Consider the following 12,075-nt stretch of genomic DNA (forward strand, 5'->3'; position numbering starts at 1 on the left):
ACCTTCCAGAAGGTTTTTTTCTACCACTAACTGCATTTGATAGCTAGAATTTAGTGCCCACATAGTGGGTCTCCCAATCAGAGGAAGGCAGTAAAGCTAATCGTGCAATCTGTGCCTACTCATAGGCAGTCATCTTGGGGCAGGGGTGTGGTGCAGCCAATACAATTTGCAACCTGCAAGTGGCCCAGAACTTTGGTGGCTGTGAGGGGAAACCCCTCAAGTATACTGCAGTGAAAAGCTCAAACCCACTGACAAAGTATTCAGTTCTGTCCCAAGATCAGCACATGAGAATTGATTCCAATGAAAGGCTACACTTACAGAACTCCCATTCACTCCAGAACCAGATCCAAGAGGATGCATTTCTGGCTGTGCTGGGAAGTGCTGAGGTTGCTTCCGTATGTCACACTGGAGACAAGCTGCAAAGCAACCCAGTTTTGTGTCTTCATGAACCTCCATCTGTGAGCTGTTAAATTCATTTAATTCTTTTCTTATGTCAACCTTGTCAACAAAGGTCAGTTTGGTCCAAGGAACATCAGCTCACCAGTCATAATCTCGAGCACCTGTTACATCCACATAGTCATTAAATTTCAGGATCTTTCTAGCGAGCAGTTCAGCCACAGTTAGTGTTTGACTAAGCTTTCTAGTGAGCTGAATCTCTCATTTTTCTGCCTTCCAATTAGTTTCATTTTTAGTTTGCAGTACACTGCACTGTCCCAGTTCTTACTGTGTGAGCCTTTCACTAGTTGCTGGATCAGTGTGTTCCCAATCTGGTGCTGTATTTCACTCCACTCCTCCTTGCTTTTATGAAGCCAAGAATTCCAGTTCAACTCTGGACCACTGGGCTTGTGATTCAACTTCATTGCCAGTGTGTCTTTCTTCTTCATTTTATTGGCAAGGGCATTTCAATGGTTTCATCCCCATACTGAATGGGACCCTCTGAATCCAAGTCGCTCTCCCTTTTAGGAATGTCTGGGATAGGTGTCACGTCTTTAACCAAACTGAAGGACAGATTTGCTCCTCTTCATCACCTGGAACTTTCAGCATTCAGTAGTGACCTGGTCCACCCCAGGGCACTGCTATCCTCCTGAAGTTGTCACTGTTTTCAAAGAGCAATAGATGAGTTCTGTGAGAGCCCTCCAAGGGAAGAGTCATGGGAAAAGGGATGGTCAAGGCCACTGAATTCAAACATGCAGTAGGAGAAGGGTTAGCTCAGAGGGTATGTGCGTCTCCTCAGAGCTCTAGTCCAATATCCTTGTGGGGACTTCCTTCTGTTTCATCTTGCTGCTGAGGATTCCCCTGGGACAGATTGACAGAAAGCAGAAACTCAACTTCTGGCATAATTTGAAAAGTCTTCACTGTGAATGGAGGGAATTGTGGCGACTCTGGAGGCATACGAGTAGGCAGTGGTGGAGATGGAGAGATGGGATTGTCATCAGTAGTTTGGAGCCCATAGAACACACATTCTTCCCTCTTTGATCACTTGGTGTTTTTGTGCTAAAGGTAGCAGCAGATTCTGAGGTGGGTACCAAGGTTGTTTCAATGCCTCTCTTAGGTAAGGGTGGGGATGGATTTGATAACAATGTATTGGGGTTGCTATTTTTGTGAGCTGGCTTAGTGGGAGAGACGGGGAAAATATGAGTAAGGCTTGGGGTAGCAGTAGTGCTGGCAGGAACAGCAGACAGAGTCCTGGGTGCCAGAAAGGTGTGACAAAGGAGGTAACAGTCTTCATTAGGTTTATAGCAGCTGTGGTGGCAGCAGAGGCTATGGTGGCAGAGTACTCAGGGGTAGAAAAGATGGACTTTGTGCTTCCAGAAAAAGTGACGCCCTTTGCTTACTTTTAACTTGTTTCATGAGAAGAAGACAAGGGTCTTTGCAGGGAGAATAAAGTCTGCCTCTATATTCTCAGGGTGACTCTGCTTCAGAGTTAGGCTGGCTTCCAGTTGAACCCCATAGTTTTTAAGGTCCTTTTCTGGAATAGGATTCTTAACACTTGCTTTTCTTACTGGCTTTTCCTCTACTAGGACAGGCCGAGAAGATGTGGTACTCCTTATAGGAGTAGCATGGTCATTTTTTAATACAGCATGAACTCAACTTTCCTGGATCCTCACCACACTGATCAGGGTTTTCTAACAAAACTCTACTTTTAACCAACTCTTCTTTTGGTTCTTGTTTTCACTCTGAAATTTCAAATGTCTCAGTTTTTTTTCCTTTATTGAGTTTATTGGTACATTTTATGTATACAGTACAATTACATTCATTATTGGGATCTTGTACCTTTACATGACAGGTCTTGGTTCTCGTTTTTGCCCCTTGTCCCCGCCCTCCCTTCACCCCCCCTCCCCACCCCATTTACAAACACTTTATTTCCATTTTTTCATTTTCTCATATCTTTTTCTTTTCCCTTTTTACCTTTCCCCTACCCTTCCCATTTTCCCTACATCTTTAGACCTTTTCTTCCTATTTTACATGGTCAATTATCTCATTAGGATCTTATGTACTGTTATAGCTTTTCACACCAGAGAAACTATTCGGTATTTACACATGTGTGACTTATTTATTTCACTTAGGAGTATATCCTCAATATGTATCCATTTTCCTCTGAATGAATCTAATTTATCATTCTTTATGGCTGAGTACTATTCTATTTTATAGAAAAACCACATCTTCTTTATCCAATTTCCAACTGATGGGCAAATTGGCTATTTCCAAGATTAAGCTATTGCAAACTGTGCTGCTATAAACATGGATGTGCACATATCACTCTGGTATGATTCCTTTAATTCTTTTGGAAATATACCCAGCAGATGGATGGCTGGGTCAAATGGAACCTCTAGTCCCAGCCCTTTGAGGTATCTCCATATTGATTTCCATAGTGGTTGCACCAGTCTGCACTCCCACCAACAATGGAAAAGGGTTCCTTTCTCCCCACAACCTCACCAATATTTGTTATTGATTGATTTCTTGATAGCAGCCATTCTTTGTGGGGTGAGGTGAAATCTCAGTGTTGTTTTCATCTGCCTCTCTCGAATGACCAGTGATGTGGAACATTTTTTCATATATTTTCTTGCTGCTTTTACTTCTTTGTCTGAGAAATGTCTGTTCATTTCAGATACCCATTTTTGAATTGGGTCTTTATATTTGGGGGGGCTGGTTGTTTTGAGTTCTTTATATATTCTAGATAGTAGTCCTTTGTCTGAAGAGCAGGTGGTAAAAATTTTTTCCCACATTGTAGGTTGTCTCTTAGTTCTGTTGATGGTTTCTTTTGCAGTGCAGAAGCTTTTTAATAACATGAGATACCAGCTGTTGATTCTTTCTGCTAGTTCCCATGCTACTGAGGATTTGTTCATAAAGTCTTTTTCTGTGCCAATGTCTTCAAGAGTTCTGCCTAACTTATCTTCCAGCAAGTTTAGTGTTTCTGTTTTAATATTCAGATCTTTAATCCACTTGGATTTTACTTTAGTGCATGGTGAAAGATAAGGGTCTAGTTTTAATCTTTGGCAGGTTGAGATCCAATTTTTCCAACACCATTTATTAAAGAGGCTATCTTTCCTCCAGTGGGGATGGTTAGCTCCTACTCTACCAAAAGACTTCCAGACTTAGTTGACACTTTTAGCAGAGTAGCTGGATATAAGGTCAACACCCAAAAATCAATAGCCTTCTTATACACAAATAACAGACTCACTGAGAGAGAAATTAGGGAAATAATTCCTTTCACAATAGCATCCAAAAAATGAAGTATCTAGGAATCAATCTAACAAAAGAAACAAAAGACCTCTTCACTGAAAACTACAGCACTCTGAAAAAAGAAATCTAAGAGGATATAAGAAAATGGAAAGATATCCCCTGCTCCTGGGTAGGAAGAATCAACATAGCGAAAATGGCCATACTACCAAAACTGCTATACAGATTTAATGCAATGCCAATTGAAATTCCAGCACTATATTTCACAGAACTAGAAAAAAGAATCCAAAAATTCAGTTGGAACTATAAGAGACTTAGAATAGCAAAAGCCATCCTAGGCAACAGAGACATGGCAGTGGATATAACAATTCCCAATTTGAAACTATACTACAAAGCCACTGTGATAAAACAGCATGGTACTGGCAAAGAAACAGATCTGAGGATCAGTGGAACAGACTGGAAGACACAAAAACAGCTCCAGATGTACTCAGCTACCTCATCTTTGACAAAGGTGCTGACCAAATGTTTCAAAATTTATCACTACTCCTTTCCCCACTTCATTTTCATGGTTTAAAGATCTTGGCAAAGCCTGAAAACCTGCTCTTTCTTTTGGTGGGAAGTATGGTCTCCTGCATCTGAACCATCCATGATATGTCTGGGTCTGCAGTGAGCTGGTCTGTTTCTTTGAATGGATCTTCCATTAATCAGTTTAGCAAGGTGGCATATAATTTCCAGGTTGACACACCACATCCTCCACCTCTGCAGCAGTTTCCCCTGGAAATCCTACCTAGCCTCTGGCTGAAGGGTTATAGGCAGAGCCTCTGGCTCTTGGGGAGGGAGGAAGAGGTAGTAAGCCCAACAGTAAAGATGGTTGGATCAGTTTTAAAATGAGATTCATACTGCCAAAAGGCTGGTAGTATGACCAAAGGTAGCAAGAATAGCTTAATATTCATGCAATTATATGAACACACACCATTTAAGAGAGGGATTTTATGCCAATGCCCTTTTCAAAGTAAAGGCAATTCCTTGATAAACTTAAGTAATATCTGCAGCCTTGAATAATAGATCATGATTTTCCCAGTCTGTTCATTTATATGATTTTTGTACATGCTAGACACATTTAAATTCTTCTTCAAGCCTGTATCCCATTCTATAGATGCAAACTGTGTCTTGGAGAAGCTAAGTAACTTATCAAAGACTGACTCAACAAGCAGATTTCCTGGCTTTTCATCTCTCTGATACACCTTCAGAAACTTTGGTGTCTGTATATAGATTTTCTCATCTTTCCTTGCTTCTCTTAGCAGCTTGGTCCCTCCCTGACTACCTTAAAGGAATACAGATCCAGGACTAAGGTGTCAAGAATAATTAAATGGGTGTAACCTCAGACACCGCTACAGCCATATTATCTCTCTGTCCTCAGCTCTGTATTTGGGTGAGTGGTTTTCACCAAGATGGGACTGAAGAAAAAAACATAGGCTTTCTTATCTCACCCAAAAGAACCCAAGGCTATCTTATACTCAGGACTGGTTACACTTACTGCCTTAGGAGATCTGACTCTGAATCTTCTATTTACTGAAGGCATAGACAAAATATTTTTAATGGATCTGATGTTGTCTATTCAAAATGTGAGAGAAAGCACTTTGCCCTGGGTCACACCTGCATGAGCACTGACCTCAGTATCAGAGAATCCCAAACCACCCAACAGCAAGATTTTCTCTTGCTAATGCTGCAGAAAGAAAAACAAAAATAAGAAACTTTCAAATTCATTGAGGAGAAGGAAAATAAAGTTGTTATGATAAATGGTCATTTTCCTTAAGGTACATGGTGGTTATGGTGAAGGGAAGGGGTCCTTTGTTTTGGATCCTTGGCTTTCTGTTTGAGAGTTCACAAAATCTCTGGGTGTGCACCTAATCTTCCTTCTTGTCCCTCTTCTCTTTCAAATCTCCTTCCTTCTTTCCTGGAAATACTCAGATTACCAGATACTCAGAAAGGACATGTAGCAGAGGATTCTCTGTCTCTTCTTTTGTCTTTCCTACCTTTGTATTTCTCTTTCCCTTTCTTCTGTTTCTGCTTTCTCTAAAGACTGGGATTGCTCCAGATGAAATGAAGATACAAGATAGGGAAGGTTGGAAGTTGATGTTGAAGGCACAAGTTTTATTCCAAATTATTTTTGTTCCCATATTTGGTCTTGAAAGAAAAAGATGATCTCACTTAATTCAAATAAAAAGCCTTCTGAAAACCTGAATGAGGAATAAAAAAATCAATTTACTGCTTGTTCTTGTTCTCTATGTAAGTTCCATTCTTCTTCATTTTGCATAACTTATCACTGAATGTTCTGCTTCTAGGTAAGCTGAGGTATGGTGATTCCATCCTGGGAAAACCAAACAATAATAGTGGAATTTGTGCTTAGAGGATTCTCATCCATCTTACAGCTAAATATTTCCCTCTTTATTATGTTTTTAGTTTTGTACATCTTGACTATTTCTGGAAATATCCTCATTGTCATCTTAGTTTTGATTAACAATCCCCTCCATACTCCCATGTACTTTTTCGTGGTGAACTTGTCCTTTCTGGAGATCTGGTATACCTCCAACATTGTGCCCAAGATGTTACTGATTATCATAGCTGAACAGAAAACTATCTCTGTGGCTGGTTGCCTGGCACAGTTTTACTTCTTTGGATCTCTGACTGCAGCTGAGTGCCTCTTGCTTGGTGTCATGTCCTATGACCGCTACCTGGCCATCTGTCAACCTCTCCACTATCCGATCCTCATGACTGGCTCCTTCTGCATTAAGCTGGCTGCTGGCTCTTGGCTCTGCTGTTTTCTCCTGACATCAATCATCATGGTTTTACTGTGCAGGCTAACCTTCTGTGGACCCAATGAAATTGATCATTTCTTTTGTGACTTCGCGCCTCTGGTCCATCTCTCCTGCATAGACACCTCGTGGACTGAGACCATTGCTTTTGTCACCTCATCAGCAGTAACTCTAGTTCCATTCTTCCTCATCATAGTCTCATATTCCTGTATTCTCACTGCTATTTTACGAATTCCTTCTGGCACAGGTCGGAAAAAGGGCTTCTCCACATGCTTATCCCATCTCACTGTGGTCATGGTGTTTTATGGGACACTGATTGCCACATACCTCGTGCCTTCTGACAACTCTTCCCAACTATTGCACAAAGGATTCTCTCTGCTCTACACAATCCTGACACCCATGTTCAACCCTATCATCTATAGCCTAAGAAACAGATACATCAATGAAGCTCTGAAGAAGTGCTTGAGTAAGAAATCAGGTTTCCTCAGATGATACAAAAAGGAAGAACCGTACCAGGTGACCAGGTGCCTCTGAGGACGACTGAGGACACTGTTGAATTCTGACAGCCTTAGGTGAATAGTGCTCCAGGTTATGGTCCAAGCATGTCAGATCCTGCTCCATCATCTCCAGTAGTCTTATATTCTTATACAAAATCATATACATAAAGTAAATTAGTAAGATTGTTTATAATTCATTCATATACACATCAAGTGTCTGCTATGTCCAAGGAACATAAAGAGTAAAATAATACATAAAAACAGAAGCATTCTCTGTTCTTCACTGAATTCACAGTCTTAGGGGGAAGAAAAATATCAATAAAATACCTAATGTAAAACTACAAATATAAATACAAAGTTATACTTTTTCAAAATTGAAAATAGTAAGATGGCCATGACATATTAGAATAGCCAAAATTCAAAACACTGACAACACCAAGTTGGTGAGAATGTGGAGCAAGCAGAACTCTCTTTCATTGTTGGTATGAATGTAAGATGAGAAGTCTACTTTGGAAGATCGCCTTGCAGTTAGTTACCACAAATTAGCAATCATGCTCTTTGATATTTATTTAAATTACTTGACAACTTATATATCTAAAAGCACTGCACAACCAGGAATGGTGCACATATTTGTAATCTCACCTACCTGAAAGGCTGAAGCAATAGAACTACAATCTTGAGGCTAGCTTGGACAATTTATCAAGGTCTTGTATCAAAATAAAGAAATAAAAAAGACTGGGAGGTAGGTTAATGGTCCAGCACTTGTCTAACATGTGTGAGGCCCTATGTTCAATCCCTTATAACACACACACACACACACACACACACACACACGTTAATAATAACATTATCCATTGTCAAAACTTGGAAGGAACTAAGATGTTCTTCAGTAGGTGAATAGATAACTTGTAGTACATCTAAATGGCATATTATTTTGTGCTAAAAAGAAATGAATTATTGAGCCATGAAAAGACAGAGAGAAACCTTAAACATGTTACTAAATGAAGGAAGCAATGCTCACAAAGCTACATACTCAAAGATTCCAACTATATGACATTCTTGAGAAGACAAAACTATAGAGACAATAAAAGAATTGGTGATTACCAGTTGTTAGGAGGGAGGAATGAATAACCAGAGGACAGGGGAATTTTATGGCAGGCAAACTACCTCACATGATACTATGAGGATGTATATGTGCTATTATAAATTTGTCCAAATCTATACAATGTGTTATGCCAAGAATAAATTGGACATTATGGGATAATTATTTGCCACTGAAGTTTTATTAGTTATAGCAATTGTACCCCTAGGGTATGATTTTTGGGGGGTTTTGTTTGTGTGTGTGTGAGTGTGTGTGTGTGTGTGTGTGTGTGTGTTTTATTTAGTTTTTTTTTCTTTTTTTTTGGTGCTTGGGATCGAACTCTGGACCTTGCACTTGTAAGGCAGGCTAAATCCCCAGCCCTTCGGGTATATTTGATATTAGGAGGGCTGTGTATGTGAGGGGTAGAAGACATGTGGGAACTCTACTTTCTGCTCAGTTTTGCTGTGAACTTAAAACTTCTCAGAAAACCAAGTCTATTTTTAAAAAGTAATACTCCCTTTCCTCTCTGTACATGGTCTCAGCATGGTCTAGGGTGTGGTGAGTGTTTTATCTGAGTTTTATGAAATTCTAAAGAGCAGAAATAACTTCAGAGTAGAAAAGCTGAGGTCAGCATTGCACACTCAGAGACTTCCTACCTCCTTGTCTGGTTCCTACAAATTGTGCTCCTGTAGTACTGAAGACAGAATTCCTTCTTGCCTAAGTGTTTCTCTTCTAAATGAAGAGATTATATTCATCATTCACAGAGATTACTCAAAAATCTCTAGCATTATAGCAATATAATATGATGTTGTATTAGATGTCTAAAACACTCAGGTTTAGCTTTATAATGAGAGAATTAACCTCTTACATTTCTTATAAACTAGGATAATGTTTTTGAAATCATCTTAGGGTAAATAAGTGAAAGTAAAAGCAGTCACCTCAGTTTTTTCCAGGTGGCCCATCTCCAACAAGTGTCAATGGCAGGTAAGCTTTGTGGGAAGCCTGAATATGAGAGCAGGCTTTTGTGTCATGGGCAAGTGTTGAATTTAAGCTCTGCCAGCTTCCATGAGTGAAGCTTTGGATGAGTTAACTGACCTCAGTAATCTTATATTTGAAGGAGGAAATGCTGTGCTTATCTCTAACTGCTGCTGAGTGAGAAAATGTGCAATATTCTGGCTGGTTCACAAACAGAGCTCAGTAAATGAAGAGCTCCTGCACTTATTCCTTGAAACTCTAGACAAAACTATTATCTAATAGGAATTTTCTTTTTTTTATTCATTCTTTTGTTTGTTTGGTTGGTTGGTTTTTTTGAGACAGGGTCTCACTATATAGTTGAGATTGACCTGGAACTCGCTATGTAATCCAGGCTGGTCTCGAACTCACAGCAATCCTCCTGCCTCAGCCTCCCGAGTGCTGGGATTACAGGTGTGCGTCACCACACCCGGCCTCATTCTTTTTTTTTTTTATTAGTACATGTTCGCAGTGCATGTAGTTTACAATCATCTTGGAGAGTGGGTATATGCACAAAGTACAACTTGTTTCTTTTTTGTTTAAATCCCCTTCCATCCCTCCTCCCTCCTTCCTCATTTAATTACTCTGTCTCTATTTTCATTTTTCTGGGTATTATTAATCTTAGTTCATATTTATGGCATATAATTCGCTGAGGTTATTGGGTTCCTGTACATGGCATATCTTTATTTTACTTATTTCGCTTTACCTTCCTCCTTACTCCTCAGCCTTGATCTCTTGGATCCCTTCTACTTTGATTTTATAAAGTGATAAACACTTAGAATTTTTAAGGCCTGGGAACAGCATACACATCATCTAGTCAATATTCTTACACAGATGGTAAAGTGAGTCCCTAAAGGATTAGTTGAACTTTTCAAAGACTGGAATCAAGCATATCTATTTTTTAATCCAGGCCTATTTTGCCCATACCACAGCACCCACCAACTCAATGTTTTCTCTCCTTGACCAAGGACACACAAGATCCTCCTGTATATACCACAACTTCTCTAGGATGACTGTTTTGTTCCACTTAACAACGGGAGAATGTAGTAAATCACAGCACATAGCAGAGCATTGGCATCCCTCACTGGGTCCCAGACCCAGAATGTTACCTACAAGATCTCAGCCTGGAATCAAAAAGTGCCAGGGTTTTTGTGGTCAGCAAATGGCTGTCATCATGGAGAACCATTTCCTCAAGATTCCTCAAGCAGGAAGCCACAACTTCCAGCCTCTCAAAGAGGGAAGGAGAGATGTTGAGAACTGGCTTCCTATTTCCATTGAAAATGAAACACAAAACCTGAGAGTTCTTTTGAAGTAAATAGGGATGTAAGACTGGACAAGTCACATTCTTGGTCCCAAAACTGGAATTAAACTCTAAACACTGGCAAAGAACACTGAAATCTGCCCATCTAGATTAGTGGTGTTTTTATTCTTAAAGTTCAACAAAGGTGCCAAAGAAGTTACCAAAAAAGGAAAAAGCATAAATCGTCTTTGTACCACAACCCTGTGCTCCCTCATCTGTTCTGTTTTTATCAGTCTTATTTATTGCTGTTCCATTTAAAACTTCATTTGAATAAAGACTTCTGCTTCTATATATTTATACACCGACACATACACCCAAATATATTAGACTTTTCCTTTCTTTATAACTTCCTTTACTTTTTAATGTTTAGCTTAATTTATACCGTGTATGGTCAAGGACAGTTGGTATGCTCTAGGTGACAGGAGAATAGGAGAGAGTATTTGGAGAAGGTCACAGCTCTCAGCTTCTTCAGATGATCTTGTAAGTCACAGTTACCAGTGATAGATTTGTTTACACTTTATTTTTTTATTGATACATTATAATTGTACATATTTATGGAGTATAGATAATCAGATATGTAAACAGTGTTAGATCAAAATAGAGTAATCATTGTTTCCATTTAAACATCTCTCATTTCTTTGAAGCTTACAAGCTCTTTATTTCTAGTTGTTCTTTTTTATAAAAAAATATAAGAAATTGTGAATTAAAGTCACCCTATTGTGCTATATAATACTAGATCTTTTTCCTCCTAATTGTATTTTAGTATCTGTTATCCTACCTCTCTATCCACTTGTCTCGCCCTTCGTAGGCTCTAGAAATCATTATTGTATTATTTTCTGTGATGCCAATATTTTAACTTCCACATGAGTTAGAATGTGCTGTATTTGTTTTTCTGTGATTTTTTTTAACTTAATATAATATCCTCCAGTTCCACCGATGTGGGTGCAAATGATGATATTTTGTTATTTTATCACTGAATAATATTACATATATATTTCTATATCTCTCATTTTCTTTATTTTTTCATCTGCTGATGGACACCTTCATTCACTGGAAAAAAGAGAATCTCTTCAATAAATGGTGCTGAGAAAACTGCATGCTACTATGTGGAAGAGTGAACAATATTCAAAAATCAACTCAAAATGAATGAAAGACCTCAGTGTAATATCTGAAAACTATGAAATTATTACAAGAAAATGCACAGAAAGCACTTTAGGATAATAAGTGATATTTATTTTTTTGTTGAAGCACAGGAAAACAAGCATTAAAATAGAACAATAAAATTACCCTAAAGAAACAATGGAGGGAATAGAAAACCTGAAGAACAGGAGAAAAATATTTGTAAATTATTTATTTGACAATGGGGTGATATCTCGAATACAAACCAAACTCCCAAAACTCAAAAACACAAAAACAAATAATCTGATTTTTAAATGAGCAAATGATCTGGATATACCTTTCTCAACAGATGACATACATTTGGCCAATAGATGTATTAAAAACTAATCATCAGATGTAATAGCTAAAACTTGGAAACAGCCCATTTGCCTATCACTTGGAAACTGGATAAAGAAGATGTGGTTTTTCTATAAAATAGAATACTATGGGAAGGGTAGGGGAAAGGTAATAAGGGAAAAGAAAAAAATATGGGAAAATGAAAAAATGGAAATAAAGTGTTTGTAAATGGGG

The 12,075-nt window shown here is 38.7% G+C and overlaps 1 protein-coding gene and 1 pseudogene across 1 annotated transcript; one reads left to right on the plus strand and one right to left on the minus strand.

The window, feature by feature from the left end:
• LOC104849576 overlaps window positions 1-4,382 on the minus strand; it is a 40,394-nt pseudogene extending 36,012 nt beyond the window's left edge.
• Window positions 4,383-6,038: 1,656 nt separating this feature from the next.
• LOC104849577 (olfactory receptor 11A1) lies at window positions 6,039-6,989 on the plus strand. Its single transcript, XM_010606077.1, has one exon. It carries the CDS (start codon window positions 6,039-6,041, stop codon window positions 6,987-6,989), a length of 951 nt encoding a protein of 316 aa, XP_010604379.1.
• Window positions 6,990-12,075: the final 5,086 nt, after the last annotated feature.

Source organism: Fukomys damarensis, unplaced genomic scaffold (assembly GCF_012274545.1).
Source record: "Fukomys damarensis isolate Sample0158 unplaced genomic scaffold, DMR_v1.0_HiC HiC_scaffold_33, whole genome shotgun sequence".
Taxonomy (NCBI): Eukaryota; Metazoa; Chordata; class Mammalia; order Rodentia; family Bathyergidae; genus Fukomys; species Fukomys damarensis.